The sequence below is a fragment of the Trachypithecus francoisi genome, unplaced genomic scaffold, assembly GCF_009764315.1.
Source record: "Trachypithecus francoisi isolate TF-2019V2 unplaced genomic scaffold, Tfra_2.0 Lachesis_group1, whole genome shotgun sequence".
NCBI classification, from domain to species: Eukaryota; Metazoa; Chordata; class Mammalia; order Primates; family Cercopithecidae; genus Trachypithecus; species Trachypithecus francoisi.
The window spans coordinates 59,162,222-59,190,034 of NW_022681454.1; the positions used below are offsets into that span (position 1 = coordinate 59,162,222).

The following is a 27,813-nucleotide window of genomic DNA, read 5'->3' on the forward strand; positions in this document are numbered from 1 at the left end:
CATTAACTCAACATGTTCACATTGAATTAATTATTTCCTCCCATCCACTCATCTTTACGTCTCCCAAACCTTGCTTCCTTTCTATATGCCCTTCCTTGTTAATGGCAACACCATATACTTAGTCTCTAAAGCCAGTAAGTCTTTCCTTCCTGTTTTTCCTTCTCACTTTCATCTACTCCTGTATTACTGCAGAACCACATTAATGCTACTTCCAGTTTTATCCCCGCACAGGGGCTATCCAAGTGACCTTTCTAAAATTCAAATATGAAGTTATTCCAGTGCTTCTAATTATTTAAAGGTTGCTCATGACCTACAGGGTAAAATTAATTTTTTTTTTTATTTATGATGATGTCTGGTTTTTCCTAAATGTTATGCTTCATCTTTCACAAATCACACACAGGCACCTGTCATTCTGAAAGAGTAAATACTTTCTTTGCTATATGCAGAGGATTTTATAGCTCTAAGCTTTCAGAAGTCTCATTACCTTTTATTCTGTATGGTGAATTTCTGTTCATTCTGTGGGATGGAACCCAACTCATTCATTTACTCTTCAGAGTCAGAGGAAAACAGCTATTACTTCCTCTCCAATGATGTTCTCTCTCTGTCTCTGTTTTTCTTTCTCAACCTATCTGTGTCTCTTACACACACACAAACACACACACACACACACAGGCTCCTTTTCTAGACAGACATATACATATGCATATACACATATATCTAATATTGCACTAGCAAGCTGTATTACACTAATTTGTTTGTACATCTTTCTCCTCTACTAGTGTACTAGTGTCTGGACTTCTCAAGAGCTGAACCAAATTTATATATATATTTTTTTCTATTGCCTGCTATATGGCCTAATATGTACCAGTGGCAAAATTAGTATTTGTTGGATAGATGAATGAATGAGTCTCCAAGAAAATATGTATAAACTTAAACATTACAGAACTGGTCATAATAGCAATAAATTGGAAATAACATGCATATTCATCAACAGAAAATGGACACTCAGCAATTGAGTATTATTGAGCAATTGAGTGCTACATCTATTAGCATGGGCAAATTTTCAAGTCATAACACTAATCAAAACAAAGCAATTTACAGAAATATAAAACAGGTAGAATGAAAATATACATAGTATTCATATCTGACAAATTTAGGTAATGATAAGTGTTAACATGTTTATTAATGTTCTTCTTATACACTTTTGGGTATATTTAAATATTTCCTAATATAAACCTTTTAAAGACCTGACATAAAAATATAACAAAGTGATAATATTAAAAGCTATAGACATAACTTGAAAGGAGGAACCTCACTTCTTCCTAAGCCCATGATATACATGCATGGACCCAAGTAGAATTAAGTTTAAATGATGTATCATTTGACCATCTAAAGTATATTTCCAAGGAAGTCTGTAATTCTCCACAGTGAAAGATCTTTGATCTAAATTGTTCTTTACTGAAGCTTTTTTGGATATTGCTATCAATGCTTGTTTCACTCATGAAAAATCAGAAGTAGCATATATATACACACACACATATAATATATACACATATGTATATACATATATATACACATACACACACATATATATATGTGTGTTGAGAGAACGGCCTCAAAAGAAAAAAAATCAACCTCAGCTAACCATGTACTGATACCATAGATTGAAAACACCTAGCGATGAAAAGATTAAACCCCCCTTTTCAAAAGTCTCTGTAATTAGAACAAGTTGAGGAGAAAAATGCAAGGGTCTCAGGCAAATGAAGAAAAAATATAAAACTTTGGGATGGTTCTGAGGTGATCAGTCTTGGGAAAATGTTTTTGCTTATTTGAGGCTAATGAGCATCAAGGAAACAGATAAAAGTTTGTACACGTTTTTGTACAGTCTGTATTACCAAAGTATCAGAAAGTTAAAGACAAAGACATTTCATAATAGATAATACATTTTTACATATTTTCACTTAAAACATATTGTAATTTTAGTGATAGGGTCACCACACAATAGGAGAACAAAGGGAAGGGAAACTACATTCACTTGGTAGCCATTATGTGCTAAGCATGTAATTCTTATGACAGTTTATAAACACTAGTATTACTACCTCCATTTTGCAATAGCTGAAAATAAAGCCCAGAGAGTTAGATGTGATTTTTAAAGTTAAAATTGAATTTAAAACCAAATCCTCCTTACTTTAAAGACCATGTTTCTTTTGATATGACACCCTACTTCATATCTGAGTCCCTTTCCCCATATACCAGGCTTCTATCTTCTCTTGTGGAAAGATAAGGATCTAGAGCTTCATAGTATACTAATTGGTAATGATAAAAGGCCTAGAGAATGGGTTACAAATGAGACAAATCTATCTCCTCTTTCTATTAAAAGTTTACATAAATGCACAGGTAAGGTATGAAATATGCTTTAATATTAAATACACATGTGAGTTTTTATTATACACCAAGCTTAAATGTTCATTAGTTTTTAGAATATAAGTAACAGTTACTAAGAAAATAAACTTAAGACCAATATGATAAATATTATAGGTTACTTGTGCAAATAATCTAAGATGTTTACAGCTGTTTGCTGCATTATCATAACAGTAAAACTCAGGGAACTATCTAAATGTCCAACAGTCAAGAACCGAATAAATAAATTATAGTATATCCATAGCGCTCAATACTATGGAGTCATTAGAAGAAGTCTGTTTTGGAAGAAAGCATTTTATAAAGAAACACGCGCACAGTGTAGAGTTGCTAAATACAAACAGTATATACAAAGCAAAATAATTATTTAAATATTTAGATCCATGTATAAATATAAAACATTACAAGGTCAAACATCAAATTGTTTACCATATTTCACTTTGGTTGGGATTAAGGTTCTTTCCCTCCCTCTCTATTGTCCAAGTTTTCTAAGTCTTTGCAGTAAGGATGTATTATTGACACCAAGAAAAATATCAGTAGTCAAGCTGCCCTCTCAGGTATTGACAAAGTTCACTGCAGACCAGGGGAGCTTTGCTTACTTAGTAACTTAGGCTTTGAGCATGCGTTGTGAGGGCCAGAATAGACTGAGGTGGGATGATGAGGTAGAAACAGAGAAGGGGGGAGACTGGGAGGGTGGATAAAGGTCTGAGAGAAAAAAATCCCTTTCATCTAAGTGCCTCAACCTTCCCTGTCTCCCCTGTCAAAGTCAGGTTGTTCCAAAGGAGGGAGAGGCAATAAGGAATTCATCCATGGAACAACAGAATACACATCTATGAACAAGTGCTGATGTCATCCTGAGAAGCCATACATCTTAAGTATAAAAATAAAGTTTCTATAAAGTTGGTCCCTCATGTGTAAGTCACTTCTTAATTTATTTATACTTATAATAACTACTCTACTCTGATACTATATTAGTATCTAAAGCAACCAAGAAATATATTCTTTTACTTTAGTTGTGGCTTAATAATCAACTGATTTATCATTTCTAAATTGTTTAAATATTCACACGCAATGCCTAACATAGAATACATTAACACATAACACTTACTGAATATTTGCCATATACTGGGCACTGTGCTGTGCTCTTTACATGGATTAGCTAGCTTGATTACACTATGCAAAATTTTTTTTTTTTTGAGAAGTGTTAAATATTCTGTACTTGGTATTACACATAAACCACACTAAAATGCCTTTCAATAAGTAAAAGGCATCATTTTAGACATGGGAAATTCTACTTAGATCAGCATAGTTATGATCAAAAATATAAAGTAGACATTGCTATGAAAGGTTATTTTTATTATTATCATTCAAATCACATCAATGAACAGATTGAGATTCAGAGACGAGAACAAGCTCACAATTAGCAAGTCTCAGAGCTGGAATTTAAATCCCGAAATTCTTACTTTAGAAAGGCCCGTGCATTTTCACTATTCTGTACCATGAAAATAATGGTAACTTTTAGGAAGGAGGGAAGGAACTCGTAAGTGGAGTAGCAGAGGCTAGCAAAAGAGGACAAGCTGGACAATAACAAATAAGAAATGAGATATGGAAAGGACCACAGTACGAGTGAAGCCATGAAATGTGCTGGCATCACTCAGGAAGCACTCAGGGCTGTAAGTGAGCAAGTTCCACTCCCGGGTTGCATGAGCTGTGGGGATGGTGGAGCTATTTCCACGCCCCACCCCTTGGAATGTCCTGGTTTCCTGAAAATTACAAGTCCTGTTTCAAGGAGGAGGAAATATACCTGGGGGAAAACCCTATTGAGCCCTAGGATAATGTTTGATGGAAGTGTTTCTAAGACTTGATAATATGATTGGAGAAGTAGTGAAAGGAAATTATTTGGTCACTTTGTACTTTATGACAAGTAAGTATGAATATTCTGAATTACTAAATTGCCCATTTATCCTGTTTTATATCATGGTATCTGTCATTAAAAGTGTTGCAATAGAGACTCTAAAGTTACAACTGTGAAGGTTCATTCATCACGCTGGAAGGGATGGCTTAGTGGTCAAAAACGCCAGCTTTCACCACCGTGACACTGCATCCAGAGCTTGACATGCAAGTGGCATTGACTCAGCAGCTCATTTCCTGAATATAGGTAGTTTCAGAGTTTACTCAGATGGGTGGAGGGTAATGTGGACAATGTCAAAAAAAAACTTGCCTATCCTGCTGAATAATGAAGATTCCTAGAATTTTACAGACTTAGGATAGCCTACAGTTTCCTTAAAGCATGAGATATGAGAAAGCCCAGTGATCTCCAGGATGATCTTAGAACTGATACTGGCCAGCTTTCCCTTCTTTATCAGTAGCTTGTGCAAAGCTGATTTAGCCTTTCCCTAAACTGCTCCTCCCCTTTCAACCATCCAATACTCTGACTGTGCTTTAGATGTCGGTAATAGTCTCCTTACTCTTTCTTCACCTTTCCTGTAATTTCTTTTTTCTTTTTTTTTTTTTCTGAGACAGAGTCTTGCTCTGTTGTCCAGGCTGGAGTGCAGTGGTGTGATCTCGGCGCACTGCAACCTCCGCCTCCCAGGTTCAAGCAATTCTCCTGCCTCAGCCTCCTGAGTAGCTGGGATTACAGGCACCCACCACCATACCTGGCTAATTTTTGTATTTTTAGTAGAGACAGGGTTTCACCATGTTGGCCAGGCTGGTCTTGAACTCCTGACCACAGGCAATCCACCCACCTCCGCCTCCCAAAGTGCTAGGATTACAGGTATAAGCCACCGTGCCCAGCCCCCTTTCCCATCATTTCTTAATCTTAACATTTACACCTAAATCACTCCATTCATACACTTAACGACATGAACTACTCTTTCATTAATGAATATTTCACTTTTTATTGCTTTAGCAACTACTTTATGACCAACTGGAAATATCTGGTAGTTCCCAAAAATAATGCTACACTGTGTAAATCCAACAACTAGAATAATTCCATCTTTAAAAAATTATATTATTTAAAATATATCGACTAAATATATATCAATTTGAAAAAGTCCTTATTTTAGTTAGAATCTCAAAATCAACACAGCTCACATTTATTGGGCAACCACTATGTGTTACATATTGTTCAAAGCACGTACCTAGCAAGCTTAAAAAAAAAAAAACCAGCCCTTTCCCTGCTGTAGTCTAATGAAGATGACAACTATAAACAGGTACAATGTGCTATAACCATGGTACACTAAAGTACCTGGAAACTTGTTAACTCTCTCTGTGAACTCAGAGATATGGCTTTGAGTAGGGACTTGAAGCTTCTTACTTCTAATTGCATAGTGTGACAGGGTCTGATTCTGCAGACCTAAGCTTCTCACTGAGTCTAAATCTCAATTTTGGGGGGCAATTTTAAAAAGGTGAGTGATATATAGTTAAGCCTGCAGGATTAGTACTATGAGAAACTGGAGGGATGACATTAATATTAACATAAGCTAATATTATTCATGTCTCAGGATCTTCACACAGGATTTCCTCTTCTACTTTTTTCAAGCTCGCATCAAGATTTCATCACCACATTCTTCACTCTCATGTCTCAGACATTATTCTTTCTGATATATATTACGCAATCCTCCTCCTTCTACTCTGAGTTCTCCTAGATGAGGTTGTCTCCACATATGCTGACATTCTTATTATGACAGTGATCTAGCCCTCCCCCTTCCGGCTACCTCTGCCATTAGATCACGATCTCCTTTTTAAATACCCACTGCTGGGGGCGGAGCAAGATGGCCGAATAGGAACAGCTCCAGTCTCCAACTCCCAGCACGAGCGACACAGAAGACCGGTGATTTCTGCATTTTCAACTGAGGTACTGGGGTCATCTCACTGGGGAGTGCCGGACAATCCGTGCTGGTCAGCTGCTGCAGCCCGACCAGCGAGAGCTGAAGCAGGGCCAGGCATTGCCTCACCTGGGAAGCGCAAGGGGGAAGGGAATCCCTTTTCCTAGCCAGGGGAACTGAGACACACAACACCTGGAAAATCGGGTAATTCTCACCCCAATACTGCGCTTTAAGCAAACGGGCACACCAGGAGATTATACCCACACCTGGCCGGGAGGGTCCCACGCCCACGGAGCCTCCCTCATTGCTAGCACAGCAGTCTGCAATCTAACCACAAGGCAGCAGCGAGGCTGGGGGAGGGGCGCCCGCCATTGCTGAGGCTTAAGTAGGTAAACAAAGCCGCTGGGAAGCTCGAACTGGGTGGAGCTCACAGCAGCTCAAGGAAACCTGCCTGTCTCTGTAGACTCCACCTCTGGGGACAGGGCACAGGTAAACAACAAAAGGGGAAGCAGCAGAGGCCTGTGCAGACGCGAACAACTCTGTCTGACAGCTTTGAAGAGAGCAGTGGATCTCCCAACACGGAGGTTGAGATCTGAGAACAGACAGACTGCCTGCTCAAGTGGGTCCCTGACCCCTGAGTAGCCTAACTGGGAGACATCCCCCACTAGGGGCAGTCTGACACCCCACACCTCACAGGGTGGAGTACACCCCTGAGAGGAAGCTCCCAAAGTAAGAATCAGACAGGTACACTCGCTGTTCAGCAATATTCTATCTTCTGCAACCTCTGCTGCTGATACCCAGGCAAACAGGGTCTGGACCTCAAGCAATCTCCAACAGACCTACAGCAGAGGGTCCTGACTGTCAGAAGGAAAACTATCAAACAGGAAGGACTCCTATACCAAAACCCCATCAGTACGTCACCATCATCAAAGACCAGAGGCAGAAAAAACCACAAAGATGGGGAAGAAGCAGGGCAGAAAAGCTGGAAATTCAAAAAATAAGAGCGCATCTCCCCCTGCAAAGGTGCACAGCCCATCGCCAGCAACGGATCAAAGCTGGTCAGAGAATGACTTTGACGAGATGAGAGAAGAAGGCTTCAGTCCATCAAACTTCTCAGAGCTAAAGAAGGAATTACGTACTCAGCACAAAGAAACTAAAAATCTTGAAAAAAGAGTGGAAGAATTGATAGCTAGAATAATTAATGCAGAGAAGGTCATAAATGAAATGACAGAGATGAAAACCACAACACGAGAAATACGTGACAAATCCACAAGCTTCAGTAACCGACTCGATCAACGGGAAGAAAGAGTATCAGCGACTGAGGATCAAATGAATGAAATGAAGCGAGAAGAGAAACCAAAAGAAAAAAGAAGAAAAAGAAATGAACAAAGCCTGCAAGAAGTATGGGATTATGTAAAAAGACCAAATCTACATCTGATTGGGGTGCCTGAAAGTGAGGGGGAAAATGGAACCAAGTTGGAAAACACTCTTCAGGATATCATCCAGGAGAACTTCCCCAACCTAATAGGGGAGGCCAACATTCAAATTCAGGAAATACAGAGAACACCACAAAGATACTCCTCGAGAAGGGCAACTCCAAGACACATAATTGCCAGATTCACCAAAGTTGAAATGAAGGAAAGAATCTTAAGGGCAGCCAGAGAGAAAGGTCGGGTTACCCACAAAGAGAAGCCCATCAGACTAACAGCAGACCTCTCGGCAGAAACTCTACAAGCCAGAAGAGAGTGGGGGCCAATATTCAACATTCTTAAAGGACAAAGCTGGAGGCGTCACGCTACCTGACTTCAAACTATACTACAAGGCTACAGTAACCAAAACAGCATGGTACTGGTACCAAAACAGAGATATAGACCAATGGAACAGAACAGAGTCCTCAGAAATAATACCACACATCTACAGCCATCTGATCTTTGACAAACCTGAGAGAAACAAGAAATGGGGAAAGGATTCCCTATTTAATAAATGGTGCTGGGAAAATTGGCTAGCCATAAGTAGAAAGCTGAAACTGGATCCTTTCCTTACCCCTTATACGAAGATTAATTCAAGGTGGATTAGAGACTTAAATGTTAGACCTAATACCATAAAAACCCTAGAAGAAAATCTAGGTAGTACCATTCAGGACATAGGCATGGGCAAGGACTTCATGTCTAAAACACCAAAAGCAACGGCAGCAAAAGCCAAAATTGACAAATGGGATCTCATTAAACTAAAGAGCTTCTGCACAGCAAAAGAAACTACCATCAGAGTGAACACGCAACCTACAGAATGGGAGAAAATTTTTGCAATCTACTCATCTGACAAAGGGCTAATATCCAGAATCTACAAAGAACTCAAACAAATATACAAGAAAAAAAAAACAACCCCATCAAAAAGTGGGCAAAGGATATGAACAGACATTTCTCAAAAGAAGACATTCATACACCCAACAGACACATGAAAAAATGCTCATCATCACTCGCCATCAGAGAAATGCAAATCAAAACCACAATGAGATACCATCTCACACCAGTTAGAATGGCAATCATTAAAAAGTCAGGAAACAACAGGTGTTGGAGAGGATGTGGAGAAATAGGAACACTTTTACACTGTTGGTGGGATTGTAAACTAGTTCAACCATTATGGAAAACAGTATGGCAATTCCTCAAGGATCTAGAACTAGATGTACCATATGACCCAGCCATCCCACTACTGGGTATATACCCAAAGGATTATAAATCATGCTGCTATAAAGACACATGCACACGTATGTTTATTGGGGCACTATTCACAATAGCAAAGACTTGGAATCAACCCAAATGTCCATCTGTGACAGACTGGATTAAGAAAATGTGGCACATATACACCATGGAATATTATGCAGCCATAAAAAAGGATGACTTTGCGTCCTTTGTAGGGACATGGATGCAGCTGGGAACCATCATTCTTAGCAAACTATCACAAGAACAGAAAACCAAACACCGCATGTTCTCACTCATAGGTGGGAACTGAACAATGAGATCACTTGGACTCGGGAAGGGGAACATCACACATCGGGGCCTATCATGGGGAGGGGGGAGGGGGGAGGGATGGCATTGGGAGTTATACCTAATATAAATGACGAATTGATGGGTGCTGACGAGTTGATGGGTGCAGCACACCAACATGGCACAAGTATACATATGTAACAAACCTGCACGTTATGCACATGTACCCTAGAACTTAAAGTATAATAAAAAAATAAAATAAAATAAAATAAAATAAAATAAAAAATAAATACCCACTGCTATTTGTATTTGTTTATTTCCCACACACAATGCACGATATGGTCATTCTGGTAATACTTTATTCCTATTGTCTGGTTATATGGGATTTCTTTTTTATATTCACTCACATTTTTTTCTATAATTTATAAATATCTACATGTTTTATTCCTAACTTCTCCAGGTGATTATTAATTAACTGGACATGTAGCAATCTTTAGTTATTTCTTATAAATTCTCAATTTTCTGGCCCTAAATTTCCCATTAGCTAAATATTTATTTCTTCAAGAAGACTGCAGAACTATATACAAATCTGTCTTGTACGTTCAACATACTTTCGTATTTAGTAAGAGGCATTAAAGGTGAAATAAAAAAGCAAGGCACAGGACTTGTTCCCACTGTCTTTGTTTAAAATGTCTTCTAACTAGGATTAGGATGGTGTGTGGCCAACTTGGCTACATCTAAAGTAGCGGCTCACCTGACTGGCGCCCTCTGGTGGTAAGAAAACCATCACGGGATGGTTGTGGGAGAGCCTCAACACCCACCACACCTAGAGGCTTGAGTACCTCCTGGCTCCTGTCTTGTTTATTTTATATAGGCTTAAGTCTTCCTTGTCCCTCTCTTCCTTTATTTTCCTTTTCTTTTCCTTTTCCTGTCTTCTTTTAAAATATCTGGACTCAATGCTGATTTAGGTCTTTACAAATGAAGCTAGAGGATAAACTCAAGGAGGACAACAGTGTTGGCATTATGGTATAAGCTTTGACTTAGTCACAAGAGAATATCAGTGTTTCTTGCAAGTGGATTGTGACTACCCATGTGCCATTTGTCATAATTATAAAACAAACCATGAGTAGGAAGGCATGCTGAGAGATTTTCCTCCACTAGTATAAAATATTCATTCAATATTATATTTGATAAATGTTATCTAAGGGTAATTGTCAAATATTCTGTATAAGTTGTTAACATTAGTCAAATAATACCTTTTAAGGATAATGTAAACTTCATACTGCCTAAGGTTAGAAATGGACAAAGATGAGCATTCAAATTCCTCTTTACTCAACAAATTCTGTGTCTTGTGTGTGAATACAAGTGTCTCCAAAAAGAAATCAGTATAGTATTTATCTGCCATGAAGGTAGCAGTAGCTGAAACACTATTTCACTTAATGTTGATCTGTGGTCTGAAAAAGTTTACTAATTCTCTAAAGATGCCTGACGTCTGCCAATGCAGTTCAAAAATTTGCATTTGATATCACCCAAATATAATTTCTCAGAAAAAGAGGAAATGTGGTATGGTTATCTGTACCATCTTACTGATTTTTTATTTTTCTGGGAAAAAGAACATTTCTATTTTTACTCTATGAGGAGCCAACTACTGTTCCTGCAGTCATGTATACATTCTAGGTTCCAGAAAAGGGCCTACAGAAGAATCAGATATTTTATTAAATTTGATTGAAACTATGTGTTCAAATACAAAACAAATTACAGCAAAATCTAGATCCATTAAATGAAATTGCAATACCTTTCCTCTCTGTTTCTACTTTCACACCCCTAGAGTCAGTTCTTGACACAACTGCAGACATAAGGTCTAACACGTTTCTAAAGGTGTGATCACTCCTTTAAAACCTAAGTCAGACCATATTGATCTGCTGTCAGCCGTTCTTGGCTTATATCAAAATGCTAACCATGGCCAACAACGTCCTACATGAGCTAACCCTGGCTACCTTCCCAACAACATTTCCTGCTAGTATCCTAATAATTTATTAATATTTAAGTGAAATCAGAGTAATATAATAAACCCTCAAAAACCTGTGTTCTGGAACACATCAAGCATGCTCCTGCTTAAGGACTTTGGTATGTGCTGTTCCCTCTGCTTGGAATGCTCTTCCCCAGGAATGGTTCTTGATTGTGCCTTTATACAGATCTGCTTCTGTCAGTTATCTCCATGGGAAGCAGAATCCACCACATACAGTAATGAAATAATTTTTACAGAGATATATTCAGGGTAAGAGAAAAACAAAAGCTGTTGCCACTCTTAGAGATTAGAAACTGGAGGAAGCTTGTACCATTCCTAGATCTGTAGGGGTAAGGGAGGAAACAGTGTTACTGCAGCCCGGTGAGAGCCTTAGCTGTTGGGGAAGGGATGCTGAGCAAAAGCTATCAATGCAGGAGAAAGGAGAAAGAGAGTGGAAGAAGAAGAGAGTAGAGAAGGAACACCATGACCTCCCGTTTCTCTTCTTCTCCTTCAGATATCCTACTAGTGCCAAACCTTGTTGGGAGCCAGTGACAGAGGAACACAGGTGAGTCCATCTTCATTAGTCAGCCTCTCAGGGCCAGACCAGGGCAGGAAAGGCAAACATTGGGGTTGGTGGACAAATGGAGAATGGCCAGGACAAGAACTCTACTCGAAAGGTCACCTCCCAAAAAAGATCTTCACCAATCAATCAATCTAAAACAGTATCCTCAAAACACTATTTCTTCAACCAATTTCATTATAGCACTTATCATTATCTGACATTATATTTTACTGTTTATTTGCTCTCTCTCCCACTAAGATATAAGTTCTACGAGGGCTAGCACTTCATCATTTGTATTCATTGCTATATTCCTAAAATTTAAAACAGATACTGCTGCATAGGAAGGGTCCAATATTTATTGAATGAATGAATGAATTTAGTACTATCTTTGCTATTCAAAAGTACACGTTTAATTAAAATCAGAGTATATGATAAACTCTCAAATATCTGTAAGTGAATTATCCATACACAAGCCCCATATTCCAGCCTTTTCTATGTTCTAAAATATCTTTCTTATTAACTTACCCTGTATGAAAACACAAATAAATTTAAATAAATTTAATCTTATGAAATATAAGTATACATATACATATATTTCATAAAGCTTTCTTTTATATATTAAAATAGAGAATTAAAGAGTTTCATCATTGAAGGAAGCATTAAAATGCAATGAACCCAACCTAGTACTCAGTACATAGACATTATCTACAATGGTCCTTTAAATGGTAGGGAGTAAAGAAAGAATGTAATTCCTTCTCCAAAGAACATATGTTCAAAAAAATTACAACTGTTTCCATGCATTTTTAGCTATGTTGTTTAATTTATTGAACTATTTTGATAATGTTGAAAGGGGATGATTTTTTTGTCAACCAAAATGGGGCAAAATTCAACGAACATTGGCAAATAATGCTCTATGAAATCCCACTTATGTTTTTATCTATTTTGCTAATCACTGTAGAGATAAGGAACTTACTATCTCAAGAACTGGTGACTTTGAGGCAGTTTTTATTATTATAAAAGTTTGGGCTTGTGTGTTTTTCTTTATGTTAAAAAAAAAAAAAAAAGTTGTTGCATCTCTTTAGGTAATACTTTCTTTCTTCCAGACCAAACATCCTCAGTTCATCAGACCAAATTTCATGTCATCTTTTTGGAAAGATTCTTATCCTAGATACTCTCTTTTGGACATGGTCTCATCCATCAACTTTTCCCCTAAAGTCTAGACTTCAGAACATAATTCGTCAGCCTGGCTGTTTAGGGCAGCACAGTGACTATCTGTTCCCCTCACCTGAACATTCTATGTTCCTTGATACAACTTGAAAGTACCAGTTTTATTGTTCTCCATAGCTACAATGTATTATTTACCTGCACCAACCTTTTTCTGTAAATGCTGTTAAACCATGTTTGTCAAAGCAATTAGCAAAGTGCACATTGTTCTTGTGCTTAATCTGTCATCCCAAAAGCTGTTTGGGTTTTCCATAATAAAGTAACAAATGCTAACATAGGCACAATGGACTGATATAATGATTGCCAAGAGACAGAATCCAATCAACAGAAGTTAGTCATACATACACCTAACTCTCTCAGAAAGCTTTCAAACATGTCAGCATTTAGGACAGGAATTATTCTGTTGATGACATTCCAAAAAATAACAGTCACTAAGGACTTACCTGCAGCAACTATGATAATATCTGCCAGCTGCGTATGAATCTTCAGTTGTTCTTTGGGGGTGTATCTGTGAGCTATTGTCACAGTTGCATCACCTGGAATACAGAAGAATTTCTATCAATGATTACTGAACTTTTAAAAATTTTACAAATGCTCTAAATCTACAAGAGTTTCACTTATTTCATAAGAGTAGAAAAGCTACTTTTACATGACTAAATCACACTGAGCACAAAAGCTAGATCAGAAAACCAAGAGGAACCAAAATATTGTACCCTTCAATTAAATGAAAGGAAAATCAAATGAGACCAAATCAGGGTAAGTGCCGATCATCATCTGAGAGCTATGAGTAGAGTCCCTGAAATACAGAGTTTGAAAATTCTGTGTTGACTGGTTAATACATTAGGATACAGGATACTCATTGTCTTCATAATGACAGGCAAACAAATACTAAAAGCAACAAGATAAGTGAACAAAAAATGGGACAATATATTATGGGAGCATAACTGAGAGATTAATTCTGTCTTGAGAAGGTATCTAGGAAGGATTCCTAAAGGAGGAAATACATTTTTTAGGTCTTAATGCATGAGTAGAAGTATTCCAATCAGGTAAGGAAGAAAAAGGCATTCCAAGCTAAAGAATAGTAGGAAAAAACTAACCAACTTTGAAAGTGGGTATTTAGATAATAGCGAAATTTTTGTCATAGGTTAAGGTACATCACAGGAAGTTTTTATATGAAAACCTTAAGGAAGTGATGAATGAACAACAGAGGCAAGAGATTCCAATACTTAAAGTGTGAGCCATGAAAGGGGAGTGAGGGAAAGTTGGTGGTTAAGTGCAGTCAAGAGGACTTCTGGTAAGAATATGGCTAAGACTGTATCTTGTCTTCTCCTGGAAGATGTGCATATGTTACACAGTTAACCAAAACAACAAAAGTTACATGATCACCGTTTTTAGAAAAACTGGAAGACCTAATTTCTACAGACTCCAAAAACATGTTAAGAGTTACCAAAAGCAGCAATTAGTAGATGCCATACAGGGAGAAAGGCATCTAAGAAATGAGGAGAGTGACAACATGGCCGGCAGTGGGAGATCTCTGAAATTGACCGCAAAAATACACTTCTACGAAAAGTTTATCCCAAAGTGCAAAAAAATATAGCTTTCCTAATTTGGGCAGTGAGAAAAGAAATAAAGGCAGAAGAGACTTCCGGGACCCAGTATAGTTTAGAGTGGGTGGGAACACATTTACATAGAGGGGCTATTTTGGAAGAAAGCAATCTGACTCTGTGAAAATAATAAAGGAGTCAGAAGGCTGCACAGGACCTCCTATAACTCCCAGCAGAAGTGTCCTGTAAATAGTAGATCTAAAAACATCCAACTCATTCAACGATGAGTAATAAAAATGGATGTGACACAGCATCAACAAAAGGATACTACGTAAGGGCAAACCCAGGGGAATTTGGGGAGTGATGAAGCTGTTCTGATTCTAGTGGTGTTAGACTAATTAATTTAATAGATGACTATATGCATTTGTCTAAATTAATGAAACTGCACACCAAAAAGAGTAAATTTTACCATATGCAAATTTTAAAAAAATAAAAAGATACATTTAAAAAGTGTCAGAACCAAGACAAAAGGCAAAATAAAGATAAAAAAACTTAAGAACTTAGCAATGTACCAATAAACTCAAAAAAAGTCATTGAAAAGTTGAACATTATGACCAAATATTATACAAAAATATTTATTTATTTTTGTGTGTTTTTAACTTTTAAGTTCAAGGGTACATGTGCAGGTTGGCTATATAGGTAAGCTCATGTCACGAGGGTTTATTGTACAGATTATTTCATCACTAAAGTATGACGCCTACTACCCATTAATTAGTTTTCCTAATTCCCTCCCTCCTCCCAACCTCCACCCACCGGTTAGCCTCAGTGTCTGTTGTTCCCCTCTCTGGGTCCATTTGCCCTCATCATTTAGCTCCTACTTATAAGTGACAGCATGCAGTATTTGGATTTCTGCTCCTGCACTAATTTGCTAAAGATAATGACCATCCATGTTCCTGTAAAGGATGTGATCTCATTCTTTTTTTATGGCTGCATAGTATTCCATGGTGTGTGTGTGTATATATATACACACACACCACATTTTCTTTATCTAGTCTACCATTAATGGGCATTTAGGTTGATTTCATGTCTTTGTGACTGTGAATAGTGCTGCAATGAATGTGTGCATGTGTCTATGGTAGAACAATTTATATTCCTTTGGGTGTATGCCCAGGAATGGGATTGCTGGGTCCAATGGTAGTTCTGTTTTTAGGTCTCTGAAGAATTACCCTGCTGTTTTCCACAAAGGTTGAACTAATTTACACTCCCACCAATGGTGTATAAACATTCTTTTTCTTTCACGACCTCGCCAGAATCTGTTATTTTTTAACTTTTTAATAACAGTCATTCTGATTGGTGTGAGATGATGGCATCTCATTGTGTATCTACAAGTGATTCATGTAAAAAAATGAGAGTAAAGGATTTTATAGCCAGTCAAATCTGCCTCCAAGATTAAAAGTTGCAAACAATTTTGAAAATGCAAGAACTCAGGAAATATTGTTCCCATAAGTATTTCATAAGGAACATGCTAAAAGGCACAGTTTACTTAATCAAAATATGTCTGAGGAAACTAGCAAAAGGACTGCTGAAAGTTTTGATTATAATTATAGGACCAAGACTTTTAAAAAGTGTGAGGATTGGGGTGACAAACTGCTATGGTTTGAATGTTTGTCCTCTCCCAAACTCATGTTGAAATGGAATTGCAATCTAACAATATTAAGAGGTGAAACCTTTAAGAGGTGATTAGGACACCAGTCCTCTGCCCTCATGAATGGATTCATGCTGTTATTGCAGGAGTGGGTTCCTTCTAAATGAACAAGTTCAGCCAACTTCTGTCTTGCTCTTGCCCTCTCTTTCCATTCTGCCTTCCATCATGAGATGATGCAGTAAGAAGGCCCTCACCAGATGCTGGCACCTTGATCTCGGACTTTCAACCTCTGTAACTGTTCAGAAATAAATTTCTATTCTTTATAAATTACCCAGTCTGTGATAATCTGCTATGGCAGAACAAAACAGACTAAAACGCAGACAAATGTAAATGGTCTTTGCTTTCACTATGCAGAAATAATGCAACTAACAAAATTAGAATGAGAAAGGGCAAAGATGAGAAAGTTTGTTGACTGCCTAATATATAACAATAGGAATCAACAAATGTTTAAAAGCTGACCAACCAGATAATAAAAGTATAAGAATATTTGAAAGTATAAAGTAAAAAATTAAAAAAATATATTTTCAAATAATTTTTACTGCCAAATAGCAGGTCGGAGACAAAACAAATGGAATGAGGGGAGAAAATAAAAAATTTTATCATTTATTTATTTTACTAGAATATCAGTAGCCACCCTATAAATAAATAGAGAATTAAAAGTACTAGATAATGTTGTAATTATTAAGGTAAGGAAAACCTTCTTAAATTTTTTTTAAATGCACAAAGAAAAAAACTGTAAAAAAATAAAAACAATAAACAGAACAGAAAATAATATAATTTTACCATATATATTTATCATAAAAACAAATATAAATTTCCCTAAGTCATTTATTTAAAAGAACAATATTTTCAAATTGACTTACAAAGCCAAATCTAATTATATGTTTTGCTAATTCTATACAATATATATTATACACATAAAACAAAGTTATTCGGAATTCAGAAATGTTGAAAGCAAACATGGAGCAGGAAAATGCCAAAAAATAATGCTTTTTGTCAAACAAAAAATCAGCACTAAATAAAACAAAGAGGCACACATTATAAAGTAAAAGAGTGATTCAAATAAAGATAGAAAAATAATAAATACGTAAGAAAAAGAAATAGAATTCCTATAAGCAGAAATTACAGGAGATACATATAGGAAGAAAATATATTGTATTTGTTTAATTTATTTTTGAATAACTTTCTCAGTTCATGACAGATCAAGGATACAGAAAATGTCAATAACTTAACTAATGACGGATATATGACTATATCAAACTCAGAAAATAATACATTTTCTTCTCGTGCAAATGGTATAAACTTGGTTACAAAGAAAATTTAATACCAAAAAGTAACAATCAGATAGACTATAATTTTATTTGATTACAACTCAATAAAATTATAATTATTGACAAAATCGGAAAAAAAAATCCTTCATAAAGAGACCCTTCTATTGGAAGTTTTAAAAAATTCTATTTTAAATAATTATTGGGTCAAAATAAAAAAAATTGCAAAAGTTTTAGAAACATTTGTAATGATACTTCATATTAGATCCTATAAAATAAAATAAAAATAAATATGTTAAAAAAATTGTGGACAAATTATTGTATCAATAAAACAGAAATAATAAAATGAATCATTTAACTTCAGAAATTAAAGAACAATCAACAAATGAAACTAGAAAAAACTATAAAAGTTAAAATGTATTTCATAAATCTAAAAAACTAGACTACTATAAGAAACATTGAGATAATTCAATAAATTAATCAAGTAAAAATCAAATATACAGAAGTAAATAGCTTTCATATATAACATCTTAGAAAATACATTGTAAGAAAAGGCCCCATTATAATAGCAGTACAAAAGGTAAAATACTTAAAATAAGCTTAACAAAAAATATGCAAAATCTATGTAGTAAAAGAAAATCTCCAGAATAATACCAAAATAAGACCAAGAAACTAGAAAGATAAACCATGTCCTTGGATAGGAATGTTTAATATCATAAAGATTAGAATTCTACCTATATTCATTACAAATATAATTAAAGTCCAATAAAAATGGACTTTTGGAAGTATGTAATTTGATACTAAGTTTAATATAGAAAAATAGAAGATAATCAGGAAAACTTTGAAAAGGAAGAACAATGAGAGGCAACTAACAGCCTTTTTTATTTTAGTTGGTACCACCTTCTGCCCAGTTATTTACAGAAAAGTCTAAAAGTCTCCTTGGTTATTCTCTTTCTTTCACTCACTATAAACCATCAAGAATGTCGAGTATATATTTACAACCACCTCAAGGTTATCAAAGTTATAAAACACCCACCCATCTCTGCTTTAGTCCTGGTCTCCTACATTTGAAAAGGTTCCTTAATACCTTAACAACTCACTCAAGTGTTCTCTAATTCCAAATGAGAGCCTCCCAAATCCCTACCAAAAAAAAAAAAAAAATCAAAACCAAAATGAAACTGAAACTTCCCATTTCTATCGGTACTCACTATTTCATCAAGAAATTGACAGAGACATGAAATCCAGTGATTTGTACACACATATAAGTAACAATCTGTAAAATTTCAGGCAAAAGAAAAGTATATCAGGATAAATTTCAATCTGCATGGAAAACCCTTGCAGGTAATTTCATTCCCTTTTCAATACTATCAGGTTAACTTGATATTCCTCAGTGAGTTTGGCTGTTGATGTCCATGGAAACTTATCAAAATCATATTTGAACTTGATTGATCAGAGTTTATGACTATACCAATACCAAACCACGGAAAGGCATTCAGCCTGTTATTCGGAAGACCTGATGATGAAGAGAGGTGAACCAAACAGCTAAAAGCAAATGTGTTGAAATAATACCTCAGACTCTTCTGATCTTTGCTGGTGAGCACCTGAATGCCTGTTCCTGGTCCTGACACCTAGCTTTCCTGTTAAACCTATTCTTATTTAACTCATCTTCTTTGGCATGTGAAAATTCTTGTCATTCCTATATTCAATTCTTATTGTCCATTAATTTTCTTCAACTAATCCTCTGGCTTGCTGCACCTATTTTTTTTTTCTGTCTTCTCAGCTTTTTCCCAATGGCAGCTAGTACTAGCAAGTCGCAGCAGGTACTCAAGAATGATGCATATCTCTGACCTTCAGATGACTTTTTCCCACACTCACAGTTGTATCCTTCTAGAGTGCATATGAGAACAGTGTGGGCTAGGGCCTCATTTTCTATCACACAGAACTAGATAAGCAGAGTCTATAAGTAACTATTTTGTGCCTAGTGTTTTATAATATGTTTCTAAGACATAGGAAGAATAAAATACAGTTGTCCCTCAGTATCTATCAGTATCTGGGAGGGACTGGTTCCAGGGCCCCTGATGCACTGGCAGATACTAAAATCCACAAATGCTCGAGTTTCTGATATAAAATAACATAGTATTTGAATATAACCTATGCATACCCTCCCACATACTTTAAATCATCTTTAGATTACATATTACTTAGGTATTATAAGTAATACCTAATACAATGTAAATGCTATGTAAACAGTTTTATACTATTTTTGTATTATTTTTGTTGTTTTAATATTATTTTCTCTAAATATTTTTAATCATAGACAGTTGAATCCACAGATGTGGAACCCACAGATACAGAGGGCCTTCTGTACTTAGACTCTATCTTCTAGAATCTTAGAGTTGTCTTAGAAATAAATAATTAATAGATAGACAAAATGTGTTTTTTTTATTGTATAAAAATCTAGATTCAACCAAGAATTACCAATTAGGTCCATCTGAGCAGTTTTCTAGGCTATCATTACCTCTGTAGTTTATGCAAAATAACATATCGTAGCAAACAGTTGTTAGTAATTAGCACAGAATGCCAATTTGAAGCAAATAATATTTGCTATTTTTTAAAAAAGCTAGAACAAACAGCACAATGTGCTTCATTTGTTAGTATTTTTTTTTTGGTGGGTGAGGGGGAGCTTGAAATTACCTTAATGAGGAATTCACTGTTCTTGGACATTTCTGGGCCATTCTCTACCTTCATTTATTCAATAATCAATAAATGATCCTATAAATCCCTTAAACAGGATTCTCTGGTTGCGTCTTGGCCGCGCCCTTGAAAAACTTGCATATACTTTTTCAGTGGCTCTCTAGCCTCACTCCGAGCAGAATGAAATAGTTATTTGCTGAGTAAACTAAAAAACCAGAGCCTATGGAATGTTCCTGGTAAGACTGGCAATGAGTAGTACTGTCCATGTGCCAGCTTTCAACTCTGGGTTCTGTGTCTTTTACTCCTATAGTAAGATGTTTTCCTCTGCAACTCTACAGCCATCACTGAAAACATGATTCTTCTGTTTTAATTATAGAAAGATTTCACAAGCATTGTAACTATTGTCTCTGGAAAATAATTCATTTTATTGAAGACTAAAGAACTAAAAATCATGACTAAAAAAAATTTATAGAAAGCATACCAGAATCATGCTAGGCAACAAGAACACACAATTCTCTATTATCATATGGAAAGCAGGTACACAAATAAGAATCATAATACAGTGTGCTAGGTTTCATGTTAGAAAGAGGTAGAAGTTACAGTGTTGTCAAGAGCGTCATTATTTACTCCATCTGAGAAGGGCATGGGGCAGTTGAAGGTGTCAGAGAAGACAGATTGTTAAGGTGAGTACAGATTTGTTTTGCTTCTGCTTCAATTCCTCTTTAAATATACTTTTGGTATCCTTTCCCATTGATAAAACTACTTTCCAGAAAATATGAGGAGAGCATATTACTTAGTCTTGACTATAAGAAATTTCTTCATTGTAAGAGCTAAAGTCTACCTTTTTACTGCTTCTATCATGATCCTAGATCTGTCTTCAACAGAAACACAAAATAAGTCTCAACTTCCTTTCCCATGAGGCAAAGCTTCAAACACCTGCCTGATCCTGAATCAGTAGGTAAAGCAAAATGGCAAACCAATCTGAGCTAGAACCTTACATGTAGAGTTTTGTTTTGTCTCTTTCTCGTGATAAGGAGAATCTGTGTCATTCCCAATATATTAGTTCATGTCATGGTCTGGTTTAAAGGAGAAATCAGTGAGAGAAACACACAGGAAGGAAAACTCAATAATCATGCACAGAACAGCAATGGAAAAAAAGAAGCCTGGGTTCTGTTTTAGACAAATGAAGCCAAAAATTCTAAATTTGAATATTTCTTTATCTCTGCAAGCTACTATTGCACCTTTAAGCAATGAATAAATAAATTATAAAAACAAACTAAAAATAAGCTTTCTACAGAGAAACTCTATAGACATTAAATGCAATTTTGGTAAGGTGGTCAGGGGCAACCTGAAGTGACATTTGGACAAAAACCTGAAGGAAGTAACTTGGGGAAAAAAGTATTCCAGGAAGAAAGGAAATCAGGTGCAAAGACACTGAGACATGAGCACATAAGACATATTCCAGGAAAGCAGATATGGCTGGGGCAGTGGGCAGTGATGGGGTATGAGAATGCCAGGAAGTTATTTAGGAGATATAGCCCAGGGACAGACCATATAAGGTCTTGCATATCATGGTAAGGAACCTGGATGTTATTCTCGTGTCATGTTGTGATGGGTATTACAGGAAGACATGGGTGATCAAGACCTACCATGTGGAAAACAGACTGTGAATGAAAGATGGGACAAGGGTGGATGCAGGGAAACTAGTTCATAAATATTTCAGTGTTCCAAATGAGAAACAGAAGTTGTCTCAACTAGGATCTTATTAGTCCAGGTGGTGATATCACAGGCATATTTTACATAGATTGCTAATGTTAGACAAAGGATGTGAGAGAAAGAGAGAAGTCAAGGATTTACTGATCAATCAGAAAAACTGATGGTACCACTCATTAAGATGGGGAAAACTAAGGGGAGTAAAATTATGAGTGAAGGTTTGCATATAAGATTGAAATGGGTATTAGCCATGCAACTGGAGTTCTCAAGTGCATAATGGTTATATGGGTCTAAAGCATACAGGAGACAGAAATGATATTTAAAGCCATAGGGCTGCAAAGGCCCACTGAGGGACTGGCTATGAATAAAAAGTCCTGGTGTCATTCCAATGTTTCCTTGAGAACTCATTCTCAACACTGACCACACTGGGATTTTTCCATGGAGTCTTCTAAAATATACTTGCTGACACTCAGGTTCTACTTATAATGATTCTGATTTAATTTTTATCTGTGTTGGGCATAGGCAGTTCTATTTGTAAAGCTCCTGATGATTCTAGTGGGCAGCTAAGGTTGAGGACTACTGGTTTAAAAGTTGGGAGGCAAAGAATGTCCCAGAAATGGAGAATGAGAAGAAATGTTTAGTGAGGTAAGAGTAATGCTGCCAATGATAGCTTTAATCTGTGCTTATATGATAAAAGAAATTACCCTATAAAATGTGGCCCTTTTGTTAACTTAACAAGCATTTTATGAATATTATTCAATTTATTTTATAGTTTTCTGTTTATAAAATCTCTCAGAAGAAATATTTTTTAGTTTTAATGTTAGAAAAATGTATTATTTTTATTGAGCACATGTTTATTTTTAATCTTAAAGACAATTCATTGGATAACTGTCATTTATTTTCCTGCTAACAAGCTCTCAGGATAAAATTAGTGACCCAATCATAGCACATCTAGTTTAAACTCTATTAAATAAATTCACCAAACATACATCCAGCACCATTATATAAAATGCAGTGTGCTTGACAGTAGGAATATATCCACGCAGACCTAATAATATGCCTATCTTTAGTAGAAGTCTTTGGCTCTACTTTTAGTTCCAGCCCTCCCCTCCCCTTTTTCTTCACTATTCTCATTTGCATTGTGTTTTAAACATTGCTGTGTGCTCATGAGGGTGGAATTTTTAGTTTTAAGTTAAGAACAGTAACAAGAAGGTGACTGGCAAGATGGCTGAACAGGAGCAGCTCCAGTCTGCAGCTCCCAGCGAGATCAATGCAGAAGGTGGGTGATTTCTGCATTTCCAACTAAGGTACCTGGCTCATCTCATTGGGACTGGTTAGACAGTGGGTGCAGCCCACAGAGGGTGAGCTGAAGCAGGGTGGGGTGTCATCTCACCCAGGAAGCACAAGGGGTCGAGGAATTCCCTCCCCTAGCCAAGGGAAGCCATGAGAAACTGTGATGTGAGGGACGATGCATTCCAGCCCAGGTACTATGCTTTTCCCACAGTCTTTGCAACCTGCAGACCAGGAGATTCCCTCGGGTGCCTATACCACCAGGGCCCTGGGCTTCAAGCACAAAATTGGGCGGCCGTTTGGGCAGTCACCAAGCTAGCTGCAGGAGTTTTTTTCTCATATCCCAGTGTCGCATGGAATGCCAGCAAGACAGAACCGTTCACTCTGCGGGGGCTGAAGCCAGGGAGCCAAGTGGTCTAGTTCAGCAGATCCCACCCCACAGAGCGCAGCAAGCTAAGATCCACTAGCTTGAAATTCTCACTGCCAGCATAGCAGTCTGAAGTGGACCTGGGATGCTTGAGCTTGTTCAGGATGGCAGGGGGGCATTCTGCCATTACTGAGGCTTGAGTAGGCGGTTTCCCCTCACAGTGTAAACAAAGCCACAGTGAAGTTCAAATGAGGTGGAGCCAACAAAGCTGCTGTTGCCAGACTGTCTCACTGGATTCCTCCTCACTGGGAAGGGCATCTCTGAAAGAAAGGCAGCAGCCCCTGTCAAGGGCTTATAGATAAAACTCTCATTCCCTGGGACAGAGCACCTGGGAGAAGGGGCGACTGTGGGTGCAGCTTCAGCAGACTTAAACATTCCTGCCTGCCAGCTCTTAAGAGAGCAGTGGATCTCCCAGAACAGCATTCGAGCTCTGCTAAGGGACAGACTGCCTCCTCAAGTGGATCCCTGACCCCCATGCCTTCTGACTGGGAGACACCTCCCAGCAGGGGTCGATAGACACCTCATACAGGAGAGCTCTGGCTGGCATCTGGCGGGGGTCCCTCTAGGATGAAGCTTCTAGAGGAAAGAACAGGCAGCAATCTTTGATGTTCTGCAGCCTCCACTGGTGATACCCAGGCAAAGAGGGATTGGAGTGGACCTTCAGCAAACTCCAGTAGACCTGCAGCAGAGGGGCCTGTTAGAAGGAAAACTACCAAACAGAAAGGAATAGCATCAACATCAACAAAAAGGACGTCCACACAAAAACCCTATCCGAAGGTCACCAACATCAAAGAACAAAGGTAAGTAAGTCCACAAAGATGAGGAAAAACCAGCGCAAAAAAGGCTGAAAATTCCAAAAACAAGAACGCCTCTTCTACTCCAAAGGATCACAACCCCTCACCACCAAGGGAACAAAACTAGATGAAGGATGAATTTGACGAACTGACAGAAGTAGGCTTCAGAAGGTGGGTAATAACAAACTCCTCTGAGCTAAAGGAGCATGTTCTAACCCAATGCAAGGAAGACAAGAACCTTGAAAAGAGGTTACAGGAATTGCTAACTAGAATAACCAATTTAGGGATGAACATAAATGACCTGATGGAGCTGAAAAACACAGCACGATAACTTTGTGAACCATACACAAGAATCAATAGCAGATTGATCAAGCAGAAGAAAGGATATCAGAGATTAAAGATCAACTTAATTGAATAAAGCAAGAAGACAAGATTAGAGAAAAAAGAATGAAAAGGAAGGAACAAAACCTCCAAGAAATATGGGACTATGTGAAAAGACCAAACCTATGTTTGACTGCTATACCTAAAAGTGGCAGGGAGAATGGAACCAAGTTGGAAAACACTCTTCAGAATATTATCCAGGAGAACTTCCCCACGCTAGCAAGACAGGCCAACATTCAAATTCAGGAAACACAGAAGAACACCACAAAGATACTCCAAGAGAAGAGCAATACCAAGACACATAACCATCACATTCAACAAGGTTAAAATGAAGGAAAAAATGTTAAGGGCAGCCAGAGAGAAAGGTTGGGTTACCCACAAAGGCACAAAGGGAAGCCCATCAGACTAACAACAGATCTTTCTGCAGAAACACTATAGGCCAGAAGAGAGTAGGGGCAAATATTCAACATTCTTAAAGAAAAAAATTTTCAATCCAATTTCATATCCAGCCAAACTAAGCTTCATAAGAGAAGAAGAAATAAAATCCTTTACAGACAAGTAAATGCTGAGAGATTTTGTCACCACCAGGCTTGCCTTACAAGAGCTCCTGAAGAAAGCACTAAATATGGAAAGTAAAAACCAATATCACCCACTGCAAAAACATACCAAATTGTAAAGATCATCAACACTATGAAGAAATAGCATCAACTAATGGGCAAAATAACCAGCTAGCATCATAATGACAGGATCGAATTCACACATAACAATATTAAACTTAAATGTAAAAGGGTTAAATGCCCCAATTAAAAGGCACAGACTAGCAAATTGGATAAAGACTCAAGACCCATCAGTGTGCTGTATTCAGGAAACCCATCTCATGTGCAAATTCCACACACTAGAAAAAGAGGGACTCCTCCCTAATTCATTTTATGAGGCCGGCATCATCCTGATACCAAAACCTGGCAGAGACACAACATAAAAAGAAAATTTCAGGCCAACATCCCTGATAAACATCAATGTGAAAGTTCTCAGTAAAATACTGGCAAACCAAATCCAGCAGCACATGAAAAAGCTTATCCAGCACAATCAAGTTGGCTTCATCAATGGGATGCAAGGCTGGTTCAATATACGGGAATCAATAAACAGAATCCATCACATAAACAGAACCAAAGACAAAAACCACATGATTATCTCAATAGATGCAGAAAAGGCCTTCAATAAAACTCAGCATGACTTCATGCTAAAAACTCTCAATAAACTAGATATTGATGGAACACATCTCAAAATAATAAGAGCTATTTATGACAAACCCACAGTCAATATCATACTCATTGGGCAAAAGCTGGAAACATTCCCTTTGAAAACTGGCACAAGACAAGGATGCCCTCTCTCACCATTCCTATTGACTATAATATTGTAAGTTCTGGCCAGGGAAATCAGGCAAGAGAAAAAAAAATAAAGGGTATTCAAATAGGAAGAGAGGAAGTCAAATTGTCTCTGTTTGCAGATGACGTGATTGTATATTTAGAAAACCCTATTACCTCAGCCCCAAATCTCCTTAAGCTGATAAGCAACTTCAGCAAAGTCTCAGGATACAAAACCAATGTGAAAATATAACAAGTATTCCTATACATCAATACCAGACAAACAGCCAAATAATGAGTGAACTCCCATTGACTATTGCTACAAAGAGAATGAAATACCTAGGAATACAACTTAAAGGGATATGAAGGACCTCTTCAAGAAGAACTACAAACCACTGCTCAAGAAAATAAGAGAGGACACAAACAAATGGAAAAATATTCCATGCTCACAGATAGGAAGAATCAATATCATGAAAATGGCCATACTGCCCAAAGTAATTTAAAGATTCAATGCTATCCCCATCAAGCTATCACTAACTTTCTTCACAAAATTAGAAAAAAAAAATCTTTCATATAGAACCAACAAAAAGCCCATATAGCCAAGACAATCCTAAGCAAAAAGAACAAAGCTAGAGGCATCATACTACATGTCTTCAAACTATACTACAACACCACAGTAATCAAAACAGCACAGTACTGGTACCAAAACAGATATATAGACCAATGGAACAGAACAGAGGCCTCAGAAATAACGCCACACATCTACAACCATCTGATCTGTGACAAACCTGACCAAAAAAAAAAAAAAAAAGTTATAGGGAAAGGATTCCCTATTTAATCAATGGTGTTGGGAAAACTGGCTAGCCATATGCAGAAAACTGAAACTGGATTCTATCCTTACACCTCATACAAAAATTAACTCAAGATGCATTAAAGACTTAAACATAAGGCCTAAAACTATAAAAGCCCTAGAAGAAAACCTAGGCAATACCATTCAGGACATAGGTATGGGCAAAGTCTTCGTGACTGAAACACCAAAAGCAATGGCAACAAGAGCCAAAATAGAAAAATGGGATCTAATTAAACTAACGAGCTTCTCCACAGCAAAAGACACTGTCATCAGAGTGAACAGGCAACCTAGACAATGGGAGATTTTGCAATCTATCCATCTGACAAAGGGCTAACATACAGAATCTACAAGAAACTTAAACAACTTTACAAGAAAGAAAAAACAACCCCATCAAAAAGTGGGTGAAGTATATAAACAGAAGACATTTATGTGGCCAAAAAACATATTTTTTGTTTTCTCAAAAGAAGACATTTATGTGGCCAAAAAACATATTTAAAAAGTTCACCATCACTGGTCATTAGAGAAATGCAAATCAAAACCATAATGAGATATCAATCTCACACCAGTTAGAATGGAGATCACTAAAAAGTCAGGAAACAGATACTGGAGAGGATGTGGACAAATAGGAATGCTTTTACACTGTTGGTGGGAGTGTAAATTAGTTCAACCATTGTGGAAGACAGTGTGGCGATTCCCCAAGGATCTAGGACCAGAAATACCATTTGACCCAGCAATCCCATTACTGGGCATATACCCA

At 37.1% G+C, this 27,813-nt stretch overlaps 1 protein-coding gene and 1 long non-coding RNA gene across 10 annotated transcripts in view; one reads left to right on the forward strand and one right to left on the reverse strand.

Annotated features, from left to right (window-relative positions):
• Positions 1-3,397, forward strand: part of LOC117085485 — a 96,182-nt gene extending 92,785 nt beyond the window's left edge. For all 5 annotated transcript variants that reach the window (XR_004437972.1, XR_004437975.1, XR_004437973.1 and 2 more), the window contains one exon: positions 3,185-3,397. This is a non-coding gene — a long non-coding RNA (uncharacterized LOC117085485). The remainder of the gene's footprint in view (positions 1-3,184) is intronic.
• The window catches only part of MTHFD2L (methylenetetrahydrofolate dehydrogenase (NADP+ dependent) 2 like), a 147,677-nt gene that overhangs the window by 69,187 nt on the left and 50,677 nt on the right, over positions 1-27,813 (reverse strand). For all 5 annotated transcript variants that reach the window (XR_004437970.1, XM_033214439.1, XM_033214435.1 and 2 more), the window contains one exon: positions 13,470-13,562. Coding sequence is in view for 4 of the 5 variants with exons in the window: in XM_033214439.1 (XP_033070330.1) it covers positions 13,470-13,562 (93 nt within the window). In the remaining variant the exon portion in view is untranslated. The remainder of the gene's footprint in view (positions 1-13,469; positions 13,563-27,813) is intronic.